We start from the raw sequence: 16922 nt of genomic DNA on the forward strand, positions 1-16922 counted from the left end.
TAACAACATGGCACAGCATTTTTAGTTCAAAATAGCCAAATACTGTATAATGCATGTAATCTTGTCCTATAGCGCAAGAGATGCAACGTCTTGGATCCATGTTGCAACTGTCAAAAGAGTTGGGGCCAGTTGTAAGATCTCAATCAATAAATATTCTTTTTCACACCTTGACATGTTTCGACGTTATTATTCTGTCTTCTTCAGAAGCATCACTAGGTGTTGTTGTGACGTGTCTTATCAGCTGATGTTAAATGTTAGCTGAAGACAGAAGAATACCATCTTAATATATAAAGGTATGAAAAAGAACCTCTTGTGTGATATATAAGAACGCCAAACTATAAGTATTGTAATTCTTAGACAGTAATAATGAATAATGAAGTTTAGCTGGTCTTTCAGCAAATGAAGGAAATGGCCACTTTTTCTTTGCTGCTGAGTGTCTTTTAAAGCACTGACGTCCAGTAAACATGCATTACAACCTCCACTCTCAATGTTTTTTTTTTTTTTTTTCCCATTTTCTGTTCTGTCCTCTGTGAACAGTGCAGCAGCCACTGCAGTTTGTTGTTTCCTGAATGTAAAGTAGAGCGGAATAAGCACGTTGGATCACAGGAACTGTGCCTTTCACATTACCAGCTTGTTGACGACTTATAGTGCACCGCACTCTAAATAATTTCTCACCCAGAAAGAAATAATAGAGCACCTGATACTGGCTTCAGGCTTCTCTTGTGAAACAAGTGTGAAATCATTTCATTCTCAAACAATGAGGAAAAGAGAAAAAAGAGATGTACAGAGGATAAAACATGAAATCGATTTCCATGTAGACATGACCAAGAGTCATAGATTATCAAGTCAACACATCGTTTTCAAGTGTGGACAGGCCTAACCTTTATGCCTGAGCCAGAGGGTTTCCTGATCAGGACATGTGCTGCATGATAATCTGTTCTCATTGGACTTTGCAGCACTGTCAAACGCTCCCACATCCCCTCTTTTGGTCACTGACTGCCACTGTGTGGTCATAAATATTTAACACAGTTCTGCTGCAGTAAAAGTAGCTATAGATCCTTTGGACTCAAAAAACTTTAAAAAATCGAATTCTTGCATCCCACTTATCAAACAGTAACGGTAATATTATATACTGTAGGAATAACTTAAAGATAAATTGGGAAAAAATTCAATGTGTGTCTCATATTGTTCCTTTGCCAGAAATAAAAGAACGGATTGCTTTCTACTGTTTTGAAACGCTAATCTTGTCTCATGGGTGAAAAATTGAATCTACCTTTGCAAAAAACAATTTTGTTCTCCCAACACCTCTGCCGGCACCATCCATCATCATTAAAAGACAGAGTGGAAAAATGAAACCCTTTCACTGCCTTGTACTTCTGAGCCCATTTAGTTGTTTGATGGTGTATTTTCTTCTATCCCCCTCCTGTGAAGCCATGCGGCTCCATGACAGTTTGGTTGACACAGAATTAGGTTTCTGACATTTAGAGTGGAGCTAAAATTATGTTTTTTTCTTAAAAAACTAAACAAAACAACGATAACAGGAAGACAACAGCAAATGTCAAAATTTAGCATCATGTTTTCCCCTTTTATCAGTTAGGTCGTATTTTTGGAGCTGTCATTTGGCACACACTTCCCAGGTAGCAAAATAAATCTGATTCACTTGGGGCACATGCTCGTTTTCTTCGGACCCAGTGTTTCCACGGCCCAGATCTGGCTCATAATGTAAAATACTACAAAAAGTTGTCTGCCTGTCAGTCAATACTGGGTTTAACAGCTGGACTTTGCCCCCTATACCTGTGGAAGTATGTGACCCTAAAACTGGATCGATAACCCCAGAAAACATTGGACCCATGTTTCCTTTTGCTATCTGGGATTATCTGGCCTCAGAAAAACAGCATGCAATGCAATAAAACAACACACAACATAATCCATATTGTACAAAACCGTCAGATAGCTTTAATTAAATTCTCCCAGTGGTGCCGTTGATGAAAAGTAACAAGCTTACATCGTCTGAGTGTATGTCAGCTGCAAAGCTTTACATCTCCTAAATGGAAAATATGTAAAATAGAGTAGGCTGAACCGAGCATGGATGTTTGTTTTTTTTACTTTAATGGTACAGGTCGTTGGCGGGTGACACAGGGAGCACGCTCCGATGGTAGGTCAGCCCGTACGCAGGGCTCATCCCCGCGTGACGGAAGGTCTGCACCTTGCCAAACTGGCGCAGATGGAAGAGGAGGGTGAGCTTTCGGGTCATGGTCTGGAGCGCCAGGAAGGAGGCCAGGATCTGGGCGAGGAGGAAGAGGAGGTACAGGGAGTGGACGGCCCTCTCCAGAGGCAGGATGATAATTCCTTCATCCGTCAGGAAAAACAGCAGCACTGGCAGCTGGAACATGAAAGACAGGAGCCAGAAGGCTGCCAACTCTGGCACCTGGTGACAGGGAGGGACACACACAGAGAGAGAGAGAGAGAGATGGAGGCGATGCAAAGAGAAGAAGAAGTGCAGCTTCAAATGCTTCGCTTGTATCCACATGAAAGCACACACACACATACATACACACGGAATAGACAGTTGTAGCCAAGATCTGATTGTTTACACATGCAGGAAGAATACTTAAGCAGTCACTTCCAGCACTGTGTAATTCAGGAAACGATAGCACGAGAGAGCTGTGTTTGTCATGTTGCAGAGAGGATGTAGGTTTGAACTACCTTCTCTTTAAGGTTGCCGATGTAGCCCAGATAAAGTCGGACCACTTCAATGATTGTGAGGAGGATCATCCCGGTTATGAGGAGGGCCTGGTAGTATCCTGGCAGATGGTAGAACTGCAAATAGAGAAAAATCAGGCCTACTGAGAAATACAGATGCAATATATATATATATATATATATATATATATATATATTTGGAGGTTATTGTTTGGGTTGAGGGTTAGTTAAGTGTTTGTACTTAATTTCCCTGTTAAGTTCTGGTTTCAGCTTTTCTCATTTCTACCAGTAGATGGCGCCAGAGGTGCAAGTTTTCCAATTTGACACTTATTTACTGAAGTGGAGTTGCTTTTGATAAAACTTCAACTGAATGAAATAGTCACTGAAAGCACAACAGTTTGTGTGATGCTTTCTTTTTTTTCTTTTTTTACCTTTACGTCCAGCATGAAGACAGCTGAGAACCACCAGCAAGGGAAGTAAAACATGTTGAAGTAGAGCAGCATCTGCAGGGGGAGGTGAGACGCTAGCTCGTTGACCACTGCAATATAAACAAACATCATATTAATGAACATCCTCACTATCATAAATCATGTTTTATTTCCCACAGTTGTCTCATCATAAAAGCACAGAGCAAAAGCAACAGGTAAACAGAGAACTGACAAAAAAACCCATGTACAGCACATGGCTCATTAAAAGGGAATTAACCTCTAATGTAACATAATCACAGCTACCAGCTTAAGGTTGATCGTAAGTTCAGTGTCAGTGAGCAGCATGTGAGATCAGGAAGTCACAACATTTCAATGTGACTTTTTCTTTAAAGCAGCAGTGTATGAAAAGTGACATGGTCTTTACAAAAGGCCAAACACGCATTAGGCTAGTGGTTCTAATTTTACTGTTTGAAACAAAGCTATTGAGTATGTAAGGAGGAAATTGATTAATATTATGATATGAAGATGCATATGACAGTGACAGACCCGGTCACCAGATAAAATCAATCAATCTGTACCAGACCATTCTGCAACTGCAACATTTCCTCCAATCCCAACTGATTATAGCAGAATTAACATGTAATCTATTACTATAATGTATCATTATGTATTTCAAAATATTAATTATAGTTGTAGTGACGAACCAAACGCGTCATCCTGGTCCCTGGTGAAGTCGCTGTCTGCTGTCCTGTTGTTGGTGAACACGGAGCCTCCTCCCATATAGGACAGACCCATGTGCAGGTTCTCCGGCACAGGAGAGTAAAACACAGGCATTGTGGGTAGAGCAGGGTGACCATCACCGAGCCAATGTTAACGGTCCAAAAAACTTGCGTCTGTGTTTCGCCGTCTCTTGCTGCTTAATCCCTGTTGTCTCTTAAATCACACAAATGCACGGTGGCAGGCACACATACACACATACCACACTGATACAAATGGACACACACTCAAACACAGACGCATGTTGGCAGACACTACTGCTAATCAGATTATGGTGAAGGAGGCGGGCCGAGGATTAAGGTCTGAAACAGCAGCAGCATGGCGGTTTGTTAGTCACTTAGTGACCATTCAATGATGCTCATTAAATTTGTTTATCTAATTATAGAACTTAACAGTTATTGAAGATCTACAGAGATAGAGTATGGAACCAAATGAGAACCACTATAATGCATCTTCATTAAGGAAAGTCTTTTCTAACTTCACACAGGAGTGTTATCACCATGTGAATTTCTGTTTTTTTATGTGTGGTTTCTACAATTATACATTTTTAGCAGTAAAACAGGCATACATTTTCACACAGATTCATTTATTCTGGTGTTTAATCCATCCACATTCATCATATTAACACAATGACACAGTACTGACTAACGTCCTGCACGTGGCACCCGGCCAGCAAGTCCTCAGAGTGGTGCCTGGCCTTATCGCTTTATTTCTTTGGCCTTTGGGCCCCACACATCATTAATGCGACCGGGGTGCAGCGTCAGAGTTTGGCCACAAGGTGTCGTCACAGTTCATCCCTGGGGGCACGCAGGGGGAAATGCTGGAACTCCTCTGGCACCTCTTCCCCTTTCTGGGACCTCTTGTAGAAACCCAGCGAGTCCAACAGGCTGCTGATCTCGTCGGCCTTCATTTTCTTCACGCGAACAGTCTGACGTGTCGGGAGGCACACACACACACACACACAGAAGGACACACACACACAGAAGGACACACAGAAGGACACACACATGCATTTGGACATATGGTCAAAAGCTTGGAAGCTGTGATGCTGAGTAAAACAGTGAGGTATATGTTTACAGACAAATAATATGGCCTGATTCACATTAGGGATATCCTGATGTATTAATATGGCCTTCCAAAATTGGATTTTTATTAAAAGTTGTTTACTCACGGCTGATATAAAGCTTCCTCTGGCACATTTGTTTTCATTTATTTTTGCTCAATGATTTAGTCTCTGAAATAATTCCTCATTTAAACTCACATTACCGCCTCAAAAGGCGCCCACAATATGAAACAATAAATGAAAAACAACAAACTTTAGACCTTGAAAGAGACAAAATAATCATAAAAAACACTCCCACATAAACTTTAGAAGCGAATATAAAAGCTAAAAACTCAACTCATGATAGAAGTAAAGTATAGAAGCCGTTTACTTTTGAGTCAGCAGTGACTGTGTGTGTGTTTAGAAGAAATTCATTAGTGTTGGGTTCAGTGCCACAGTTTTTATTGTGCGTCGTTTTCCACACTGACAAAAATAAAGGTCTGTGGGAAACATTACACAAGTTGTAATTTCAGGGCATAAAATGTTCAAATTTATATCAACATTCATACCAAGTATCCTGTTTTTAGCTTAAAAAAATATTGTTCCGCTGTCAGAAACTCTAATTTATACACTTTCTTACTCTCCCTTTTTTTGCCATCATCATTTTTTCTTTCGTAACTCTGTCTCGCTCTTTCAAACGCACTCTGTCTGTCTGTGTGACTCTGATATCTGACACAGGATCTGATATCAGATGAGGCAGTCTTAAAAAACTTCCTCTCGTTGAATCCGTCTTGACATCCTGGCACTCCCAGAGATAAGACCTCCACCCTCCCCCCCCTTCTGATCACAACGACGAGGCGTGATGAGTAAAAGACGCTTCAGCTCCCAACATCTCACCTTTACAACCTCGTCCTTTTCGTTATAGAATATCAGACGGGGGTTCTTCTCCTCTGATGAGTCATACTCCAAGTTGTGGCTGTACGCCGGGGGAAAAGAAAGGATCAAGGGGAAACAACAGGTAGAGCAAAGCGCAGCCATCTGTCTCATTCTCATTCAACTTTAATTTTGGAAACTTGGGAAAAAAAAGCTGAGTTTTTGGAGCTGGCACTGCTACTTGGAAATTGGAAATTGTTTTGTCTATGTAAGAGGTCATGAGAATTTTCTTTTTTCTCTTTTTTTGGGAAAGGTCACATCTCACCAAGACGCCTAAAAGAAACATGGAAAAAAAAAGGATACTAAAGAGCCCATCGCTCCATGAGAAAATGATGGAGCTCGGGCAGCTTCTTTATGCCTCATCCGACCACACTGGGAGCCTGCAGCGGACGGCAACACACAGTTGTTAAAACAGCATGACAAACAGCATCGTGGGTGCTTTGTTCTATGTATGATCAAAGGTGCTTGAATAGGTTTTCATATCTCTGCAGCAGAGAACATGCTGACATGATAGCACACAAATACATTCCCCCCATTGGCTGGTTGAATTACTATTAACATTAAAATCCATATACAATCTTCAAATGTTTTTGGATTTCTGTGTTTACTCACCATCAGTTTACCTCTGGCTATGACCGGCTCCTCCTCGGCTGCTGTGTTGTTGGTCGTTTCTGAAGCTCTGACAGCGAGGGCCAGCGTGAGCACCAAGAAGGCCCACATCGTTTTCTTTATGACAAATTAGTGCTCTGAGTGCTTTTGCCAAGGTTTTTTTACCAACAATATCCAAAGCTTACATTCACTTGGACAGTTTCTCAGGATGGACAGGTCCATGAACTGTTCCCACAGGGGAGCAGCGTCCTGGGTAAAGATATTTATTCCAGTTTCTTCAATTAAATACCTGTTACTCTTTGTAATTTGCTGTTATGTTGCAAACCGATCAATATACTCTTCATTATCTTGTTGTCTTTGTTATTATGCTGTTTTTAATTTTTCATAAGCCATGCAAGCGCCCCCCTTGGCTTTATGGTTGATAGTTTCTTCCACATCAGATGTCACTGGGGCTCCACAGAAACCACACAACATCTGCGCTCTTATCACTTTTTCCCATACAGTACACTGAAGTTGCAGGTGGTTGATGGCCACACAGAGCATGGGGCACACTCTCATAGCTGCTGACAGCCAAAAACTCAGCTCAACCTGATTTGACTTCCAAATATGTATACGTGTATACAGGTATGTGTATATGGAGAAACTTGCGTGACTTGTGTGCAAAAATGTTTTGATTCTCAGGGAGTGTATTGTATCTGATTGGAGAGAATCCATATTATCGACATAAAGGAAACCTAAACTCAGTGGGTGGCAGCAAAGACGACATCTAACATCCTCAAATATGTCACAGAATGAAATCAATATATCATTCAGTGTCACATATTAAGATGGGTTAAAGTTCAGACAGGAAGATCATCTCACATGTCCCACTATCTCCAGCTCTTGTTCTTTCTTGCTGTCAACCAATCACAGCCTGACACAGTGGTCTTCAGCCAATCACTCGAAAGCTGTCACACTTCATACACTTCATCTGTCTCTGCTGTCATTCAGCTGTCACTTCCTCCACCTCGTCACCGCCTCAGCTGTAGATGCCAGGCCATCTCCATTGAAATGACTCAAAAGCAGCTTCCTCCTCTGGTAAACCACCAGTTTTGTTGTTCCTCCTGTTCAGGGTATTACCTCATTTTTCTCACATCCTCTTTTATTGTTTTGCTGATTGAATCATGTCTCGGCCTTCGTCAGGTTCATCAAGCCAAAGGCCATACTCATAAATGTAGACCACGGCAATAGGTCTTCCTTTTATCTCCTTTTTGGTCTCCACCACCAACTTGTACAAAGATATTGCATATAGCTGATTTAACCTTCGTTTTGTGTTAGCTTTCTACTACCATCTCTGGTGTTGGAGTTGGCTTTGACCTGTGTCTTAAAGGGATAGTTCAACATTTTGGCAAATTGGCCCATTGCCAAAATCGCTATAGTCATAGCAGTAGGTTCGTTACCTTTAATTGTCGGTGCAAGCCATTTTTAGAACAGCGGCGCAGAGCCGTGAGCTGCTCAGAGCTACACTACGGAGGCTCATGGGATTTCTTGGTTTCCCTCATCAAACTCATCAAATACACAATCCAACAACTCCAAAACGCTCTGGTGGACAAGTTGTGACCTGCACATTCACCACGCTATGAGATAATAACAGAACGTTACCAGACAGAGTTGTTTTAGAGGGAAATTCATGCAAAACCACTGATGTGCGTTGCCTTCACGGACAGTTTTCCATCAAGCAGTCTCTGTATTTACCTCTAAATCAACTCTGTCTGTGAATAAATGAACACAATTGAATATCAAACCATTACTTTAAGTCTCTGTGTGTAGGTTGATGTAAATTTACACCATTGTGTTTCCCATTCAAACTACATGGCAAGGCTCCAGCCCGTTTCATTTCTGCCCTTTCTCTTTGCTTTGTGTATTCATCATATTGCTGTAGTTTGCATGAGAAGCGATGTTTAATTCCACTGTGTACTCGTATATGAAATCAGACCTTATGACAGCACAGCACATTTGCACTGTGTTAACACCCTGGAAGAGAGAGAGAGAGAGAAAGAAAAAGACCGAGAGAAAAAGAGGGAGAACGAAAAAAAAAGTCTCTCCCCTCCGAGTTTACCCAACTCCTGCGTGTTATGAAAAAGCAAATACATTAGGTCACCGCAAGAGGGCGGTAACACCCACATCTACACTCCCTGGCAGTTTGGCGGGTAAGATGTACTTCCAAACCTAGCCACAGACAATTATGTTTCCAACTAAAATAAACCATTCCTGCCTGGAATGCTGTAGCAAAAAAAAAAAAAAGAAAGAAAAAACCCATCTCTCCATCTCTATCTTTTCCAGACACAGACGCGCTGCAGCTCTGCAGAGTCCTGCGCTCCACGGTTTGAGATTATGTGTCAAATGGCAGTAAAACAGTCCCCCTGTTTTAACTGGGTTTCCTCCCCTTGGCAGCCATCGTAAATCCGTGGGCCTGTACACTTCTCTTGTCGGAGTTTTAAGTTTGCATCTTTGAGTTTTGCAAAGTGACTCACTCAGTCTGTGTTTGACCTGGAAAAAAAAAAACTTTCTTAAAAGGCTGAGTTGGAGAAAGAGAGAGTTGATGAGATGAGATAGAAGAGAGAACGTAATGAGCAGTGGGGGTGGGGGGTGGGGGCGCTGCGGCTGACTCCTCAGTCTATATGTGTGGATGTATACCATATGTGTTCACAATCAGCATGTTTCAGCTTACATCACATGGTGCCTGCCAACATTGGATGTTATTATTAATATTCTGCTGACAAAGGGGGAAAATGCTGTCATTTATAACCGGAGGGATGTGGAGGGAAAAAAAAGAGAGAAGTAGACGACAACTTTTTCCATTTTCTTTTTCCCTTTTTTTGCAAATTGCAACACTTGCAGCTGGCGTGAGATCAAATGGTGAAACACCTCACTGTTATCCTGCCTCCTTCAGAGAGCCTGTTATAAAGACACACACGCACGCACGCATACACACACACACAGGCGTGCGTGCGCTTCCTGTTTCTCCAAAAAAAAAAACACCGGATGCTGCCACACCAGCCAGCAGGACGTTAGTTTGTGTGTCTGCTGCTCTCTCATGATTTGTGATAAAGTGTACTTCTCTGTGCCTTCAGTATTTGTACATTTAAAGAAAAAGCAGGGTTTTAGTATAATAATTTATTATATCTGTCCATGTGTGTGTGTGTGTGTGTGTGTGCTTGTCTGTCTGGAGCCTTGGGGCACCTGGGGGGAAGCCTGCTGCCTCTCTGCCTGCTGTGCTCCTGTCTGCTCATAAAGAAGAGAGGCAGCGCTGAAGGAAGTGAGGGCCATGTGGAGCGCTTCATTCATTAAGACTACACTGTTAATGATGTGTGTTCGCCGCTGTATGCTGTACCTGACCTCATGGAAGTTCAGCTTTAAGGTGCAAAATATGATTTCCTGCACTTGGGATTTGTTTATCCAGCACCAAACATTACATTTGCATGATAAGGTCTGTTTATACAGAGAAATTAAAACCCTATAAATTGATTATTTGCAGTATTTATTTGTCATGATGCAGCTTTTTTTCCCCCACTGCGATGAGGCTATGGAGTGAAACGTCTTTACTGTATGTGACTGTAACTGTAAGCAAAAAAATTGCAGCTCACAGAGTAAAAGGAGAACGTCACCGGGTTTGATTGAGCTTGTGGTTAGCTTGAACCTACGACCTAAAATAAATGGCTCCAATTTTCCCCACATAAGGAGGCCGCAGGAGGCTGCACGACGCTGCTGGCTTTGGCAGAGGAGCTGTGTTGTGCAGGCTGAGATGACGACGGCGAGGGAGGTTCGCTGCTGCTGACCTTGTTTACAGTGGCTCAAGTTGATGGTGATGGTGAAAGACGACTATGATTTTTCATCAAGATCATTAGGCCTGTTAAAGGTCAGATTGGTGGTATGGTCATATTTCGTGGTGCAGTCGGTGTTGGACAGTAACTGGATGCATTTGTTTACATGTAATTTTGAGCTACCTGCACCTCCAGGTACCTCCGTATGACTTTGAGTCAATTTGCAACAATTTATTTGATCTCTTTGGTCAGTATTACTTTATTTAGGTCAAGATAACTTTCGGTAATGCATTAGGGTTAGAGGTAGGGTCAAGGTCAGGGTATTAAAACACAGAACTCTGAAGAGAGCTACAAGAGGCCTGGACATAAGAGGATCATGGGTGTTACTTAGAGTCTCTTCGGGTCAGATGTTATGGTCAGGGTTAGGGTTATAGGACGCAATACAGCATAGGGGGTTAAGGCTATGTGGCCTTTTAAAGTCAGCTGCACTTCAACCAGCTACAATAAAATATTGTATGCACAATATAGAAATATAAGTCTTTTCCGTGTTTATTCTTATTGGCTGAACCATACAAGATATATTATAGTACTGTATATATCAGGGTTCTGTTTCCCATCTTGGTGCTAAGCTAAGCTAAGCTAACTGGCTGCCTATAGCTTCATATAAGCTACCCCCCCCCCCCCCCCCCCAAACGGCCACATTAAAACTGATGACTGCGTATAAGAGTCAGTACCAATCTCCTCTTTTTACTTTCAGTTTCCCAAACTACTTTTTACATATCAGATCTGAATTCTTCCTCTTCCATACAGTGGTGAATTTCACACGATGCCAACAGTTGGCACCAACTCATCTCGGTAATCATACCTAAAATGGTGATAAATGACTTTCTTCTGCTGGCAGAAATAAACCTACAGTGACTAAGCTTGCACTGAACTCGTTGCTCTCTTAAACCATATTAAGTTTTTTTTTTCTCATCTCTCTCTTCTTATTTCTACTCCTGTTATTTTTCATAAAAAATGTATTTTGACACAATTTGCATCCTGAGGGTTGAAAGGACAAAGCTTTCACATAGTTGTTGCTGAACACCATCTGCCTCATTAGAAAGGATGATGAAAAAGTGACCGAAGACCAAAAAACAACCACATATGTTTACCAGTAGAAATTCTGACTCCAAAGTATCTGTCACAGCTGGAATACCACTTTGTTGTTGGACCTGATCATTAAAACTACATTTGTAAGAAAGTTTTGACAGCTCCATGACACTGATGATAAATAATATGAAGAAATTGCTTGTAATTTTTAGTTTGGTTTAGTTTTTTTTTTTCTTTTCTTGATCTGTTGGCCATGGGTTCGGTCTAACAATCTTGCACATGGATGTCACACACAAACACACACATACACACACACACACCCTGGTGAAGTGTCCTTGAGCTATTCACTGATTCCTCGCTCTCTGGGACACTGTGCTCCGTAGCTGACCCTGACCTCTTCTGAGTGGACGACAAATCAACAGAGAATTTCCCCACATGGAGGTCAAATGAGTATCATATGGCTGAGGCAACAACACAACACACAGACACACACACACACACACACACGAGAGCCACGACTGTGTTTACAGTCGGGCAGTCGGTACAATTATGTAGGTCAAGTGGGGAATAATTTCGATGACAAAGACTCTTTGTGTTTACATACTGAAATGGAGAACAGGTTAAAGGGATAGTTCAACATTTTGGCAAATTGGCCCATTGCCATAATCCCTATAGTCATTGCAGTAGGTTCGTTACCTTTAATTGTCGGTGCTAGCTATTTTTAGAACGGCGGAGCAGAGCCGCGAGCTGCTCAGAGCTAGGCTATGGAGGCTAATGGGATTTTTTGGTTTCCCTCATCAAACTCATCAAATACACAATCCAACAACTCCAAAACGCTCTGGTGGACAAGTTGTGACCTGCACATTCACCACACTATGAGATAATAACAGAACGTTACGAGACAGAGTTGTTTTAGAGGTAAATACAGAGACTGCTTGCCGAAAAACTGCCCCTGACAGGAATGCGCATCAGCGGTTTTGCATGAATTTACCTCTAAAAACATCTCCATTGGATAAGGCCAGGAGGTGACATCACGGCGGATGTGGGACACATTATTTGGCGTTGAGGTGGGAGAAGAGGGCGAGAAACGGTGGAGGGATTTGGTGCTGATGGATGTCCAGTCGCTGGCCACATCATAGGAGCTGGGGGAGGGGGTGGGATGGTGGGGGTTAGAGGGAAGGGGGGCAAGCAGACAAGCAACCGCTGCTCCCCTCCCCTCTAATCTGTGCCTGGGTAATCAGAAACACATGGCTCCCCATAATGGCTCCAGTGTTGTCCTGTGAAGTGGAGCAGGGCTGTGAGGGTCATGTACACACCAGCACACACAGTCACAGTGACGGTAAATACACAGCTAACACTTCCCCTCACATGCCACTGCACTCTCAACCCACATACAGTTAATACGTCCTGGCATCCATATACAAGTAACTGCAACTTCTCTTTCACAGGCTGTTATCAAAGTGTGTCTAACTAAATAAGCCATGGATAAAATAAAAAAAAGGGGGTGGGGGTGTGAATAATCCTGACCTGGCCTTTGTGAGTCACAAAGATGTGATAAAGCAAATCTGATGCAGGCTGAAAAACAGGGGAAAATGTTCCTGCAGGCTACTTCTGCATCGACATGTGTTTCTGTGACTGACTTTGGTAAGAAAAGAGGAAAAAAGAAAAGAAAAAAAAGAAGCGAAGTGTAAGTTTACATCTCAAACAACAAAGCCGTTGTAAGCTCCAATATGTCGGTCACAGCAACGGCTGATTGTAGGGACAGTTGGGGTTCAGCGCACAAAAACATAAACCATCTGCTTATTTTCCTTGGGCAGACACATTCAGTCTTGTGATCATTTTCCGTCCCAAAATGTGGAGTAATGCAGCAGCTCTCTCTCTCCCTCTCTCTCGCTGTCTTTCTTTTTCTGCTGCTCCAGGTTAGATCGAGTGAGAGGCAAGGAGAGAGGAAAAAAAAAAAAAAAAGTTTGGGTCAGCCTGTGGAATTATGTGAAAGCTGAAACCTCAAGCCACATTATGAAGTCCCACTTTACTGCACAGATAGCGGATGGATGGGTGTGTGAGGGAATAAAGGACCGGAGAGGGAGGGAGGGAGGGAGGAAAAGAGAGAGGAAGGAGTGAATGAGGGAGAAGGAAAAATAGGCTACAGAGAAAAAAAACACACAAGAGAAGGAGAGAGTGTTAAAAAGAAAGAGAAAGAGGGAGAGAAGGGGAGGAGGGAGGGAGGGAGGGAGCATCTGACTGATCTGCTTTCTATTAGCCATCCAAATCTTCTCCTCCTAATATACTCGTTCCATAGTATTATGCTGACAAAGGGGGAAAAATTCAGGGCAATTTGAAGTCCCAGACAACTGTTTGCACACCCTGTCCATGTGAAAGGAAAGGGGGGGGGGGATGAAGGGGAAAAAAATCCCCATCTGGATAGAGAAAGAGAGAGAGAGAGAAAGAAACTGTGGCGTAATTACATTGCTGGCTTTTCATATTCATTTGTATTTCCACATCCACTGTGTGTATGTGTCCTCCAGGAGTTAACTCTGCTGGTTTATGCTGATGCATCAGTGTGGCTCTGACATGAAGCACAGCAGGTCTCGCTCTCACTCTCGCTAGAACTAACTCGTCATTTTCTTGAACTTTAAGCACAGTACTGATAAGTTTTGTCCGTCCATGACTCCAGGTTCCAGCTCCGTTGACCTACTTTCCAGCTCTTCGCCAGCTTGTCTGAGCATCTATTTGGGAGGTCGGCTTGTTGTGTAGTTGCGCTTAATTTGCGCATTAAGAGCAGCCCCCATTTTTAGCCCAACGCCACTGCGAAGGGACTTGCGGGTCTATTATAATGACAGTCTTAAATCGGCGAGTGCGTAGATGTCACTAGAAATCTATAAACTTTGATGCTGGCACCCCCTCCACCCCCCCTCTCTCTCACTCTCTCTCTCTTCTGGTTTGTGCACTGACCTCAGTTCTCAGTGGTTTTGGCTCAAGAAAAGCACCAGCTCCATTTCCAGTAAATGTCATTTCATAGTTACTGCATTTCCACAGGGCTGAGAAACAACATTTAACGTGTAAAAGGAGGACTGCAATTAGACAGTGTTTTCTTGCAGACAGCGCGTCGACAGGGAGAGCAGATGAAAACAGCATTTTCGAAGCTCCTCCGGCCGCGTCTGATGCAATGAATCAGCCTGGGAAATGACTGCATTTCAGGAAATCGGGCAGCAACAGACACACATTTATGTCAGGCAGCGAAACTGTCGGCCGTTTGAACACCAGAACAAAACGGGCTTGCATATGTCAAAGTCTCAGACTGTCTGTTACATTGAGGTGTTGCAAGAAAATAACTTGCAAGGTTCACAAACTCTTACAGCATTTCATCTATAAGTTGTTTTAAAAAAAAACAAATAAAAAGGGATCTGCATGGAAAAAGTCTCTTTATACGCAGATGAAAAATCCTGGAGCAGATCTTTATGCTCGCATGCTAATAGAAGCAGCTGGGCACTGAACGCCTCTTTCAAGATCTATAACTCAAATGGAGCAAAGTTTTAATCCATTATCCTGAACTTATACACGGGCACTGAGAAGCCGCTCTCGACTCGGTCCGTGGTAGAATTAATATTTTCAGCCCCTTTTAAGTGAAACCCGACTCCACTTTCTTTCTGCTTTGCATTGCAGAAAATATTTGTCTTTTTCCCCCCACTCATAAATTTCTTTCTTCCTCTCCTTGCAGGGACTGAATAGCTACCAGATGTGGTTCCAATCTGTTCCCGTTGCCATGGGAACGCAGGGACTGGAATAGATTTTCTGAGTCCAGGGCTTTTGGCTGACTCATAGGGCCTGAGTTTTTAAAGCCTCGCTGTTTCTATAGACTTGGCAAAGCCAGAACGTCCCAGCTCCAAGTCGTGTTTAGACTGGCAGCCGACATGTCACTGAACCCCCTCCCCTTCCCACACTCCTACCCTTGACTTTTTGACCAGGCTCTCTACACTAGCCCGATAAAGTCACCATTTTGTGTGTGTGTTGTTTTTGTGCTGCAAAGCCAAAGAGAATTTATATTTCACACATCAACTTTCTATAGCAAGTCAATTAAATGAGTAAAATATTGCCCTTAGCTAAGCTGCAGAGGCAAAGTGAAAAAGGCCAAGTCCCATAATCATGCACAGGCCTGTTCCATTTAAATCCATTCAAGAGCAAGCAGGCACAGAAATCCGTCGCAAGTCGTACACATGCTCAATCAACAGAGTTTATGTTTTGCAGCGGTGACACGCAACGCACATTTTCAAGCTGTGCCTTTCCCACAACATGTCAGGGATGAAAAGCCAGAGAACATGTGTTGGTATGCTCAGCTGAGAGTCTCCTCCATCTGCGAGTTGAGGAACGGGCAGACGGAGGCACTTGTGTCAACATTCCTCTCCATCCTCGCAATGAATCACAATTCGAGCCAATGTTGCGTTTGAAAAACCGGGATGATTCAAAGGGAGACAGATTCCAGTATCTGTTTGGTTGACGGTCTGTAAAAAGGAGGTTAAAAGGAAGATTGATCGGCGACCTAAACCAGATCCAAGTTGTGACCTATTAAAGTCCAAGAACAGGACTACATCTACAGCCAGATGAGCAGCCATGTGTTGGTGAACAGGGGGGGTTCTTTGAGGTAAATGCTCAACAATGATGGTATGTAGAAGGTATAACATTTCACATATTAGTTTTGTGTGTTAGCTCAAAATATAATAAATCCTTTTGGCTACATCAAAGTAGGTTTGAGTCTGTGAGGTGGAATCAAAACCAGACCAAAGCTCTACTGCCATAACAAGACTTTACACAACTCAACACTTTATCAAACATACATGCATCCATTATACACATGTATGTAAAAGGCAGAACACCATGTCAAAAGAATCCGAAACAAAGCGACTCCGTCTCCTGTTTCCAATTACCCATCACATGACCCATGATCCATCCATCCATCCATCCATCCTTACATCCATCCATCCATCCTCCCTCGTTGCCTTGTGGCCTAGTCTTGGTTATATCCCTCTTCTCCCTGCCAGATGAGGACACATATTCAGCGCGTGATTAACTCCTTAGCACAGAGTTTCCAATGTTTTCCCCCCTATGAAAGGAGCTCTTGTGCCCCCCCACCTCCACCACCACCCCTCCACCTCTCCCCTGTATCCTGAAGGAGCCAAATCAACAGTCCCCTAGTTCCCCTCGGGCTCTTTGAAGAGGCCGCTGTGATTGAACCGCTCTGTAGGACTCCTGCCTGGTTTCTTGCGACTCAGCAGCACCGGTAGCCCAGAGTCACAGGAAAAGGGTCAAATATCAATCAGCGTTTGAATGAATCTCTTCAGAGAAAACAACAGGACATTTATGTGGTGTAATACTCAATATATCCCCTTTCACCTTATTGTTGTTGTAGTTGATAGCACACCGGAATAAGACACCAGTGGAAGAAGCCAAGCAAGAGGTTATGACCCCATGAGGGCAAACGAGGTCTTGGGTGAATTAGTGTTATGACGGCTGCTGATTAAATGAGAACAGATTTCTAAG

General features: G+C 42.9%; 2 protein-coding genes across 2 annotated transcripts; both read right to left on the bottom strand.

Annotated features, from left to right (window-relative positions):
* Positions 1-2074: 2074 nt before the first annotated feature.
* On the bottom strand, positions 2075-4101 carry LOC146981233 (transmembrane protein 17A). Its single transcript, XM_085788141.1, has 4 exons — positions 3836-4101; positions 3135-3241; positions 2707-2820; positions 2075-2428 (listed from the first exon to the last, which is right to left on the bottom strand). The coding sequence occupies exons 1-4, from the start codon at positions 3963-3965 to the stop codon at positions 2108-2110; spliced, it is 672 nt and encodes a 223-aa protein (XP_085644267.1). The 5' UTR covers positions 3966-4101; the 3' UTR covers positions 2075-2107.
* Positions 4102-4487: 386 nt separating this feature from the next.
* selenoe (selenoprotein e) lies at positions 4488-6701 on the bottom strand. The gene is made up of 4 exons (XM_085786283.1): positions 6496-6701; positions 6187-6263; positions 5848-5926; positions 4488-4836 (listed from the first exon to the last, which is right to left on the bottom strand). Exons 1-4 carry the CDS (start codon positions 6601-6603, stop codon positions 4693-4695), a joined length of 408 nt encoding a protein of 135 aa, XP_085642409.1. The 5' UTR covers positions 6604-6701; the 3' UTR covers positions 4488-4692.
* Positions 6702-16922: the final 10221 nt, after the last annotated feature.

This window comes from Trachurus japonicus, chromosome 9 (assembly GCF_045865225.1).
Source record: "Trachurus japonicus isolate A0001 chromosome 9, Traja_1.0".
Classification (NCBI taxonomy): Eukaryota; Metazoa; Chordata; class Actinopteri; order Carangiformes; family Carangidae; genus Trachurus; species Trachurus japonicus.

Bases quoted from the DNA above. Each gene is read 5' to 3' on its own strand.
- LOC146981233 (XM_085788141.1), bottom strand. From the start codon at position 3,965: ATGCCTGTGTTTTACTCTCCTGTGCCGGAGAACCTGCACATGGGTCTG. The intron at 3,242-3,835 runs GTTCGTCACTAC...TTTATATTGCAG, and splicing joins GGACCAGGATGACGCGTTTG to TGGTCAACGAGCTAGCGTCT. The intron at 2,821-3,134 runs GTAAAAAAAGAA...CTCTATTTGCAG, and splicing joins TCTTCATGCTGGACGTAAAG to TTCTACCATCTGCCAGGATA.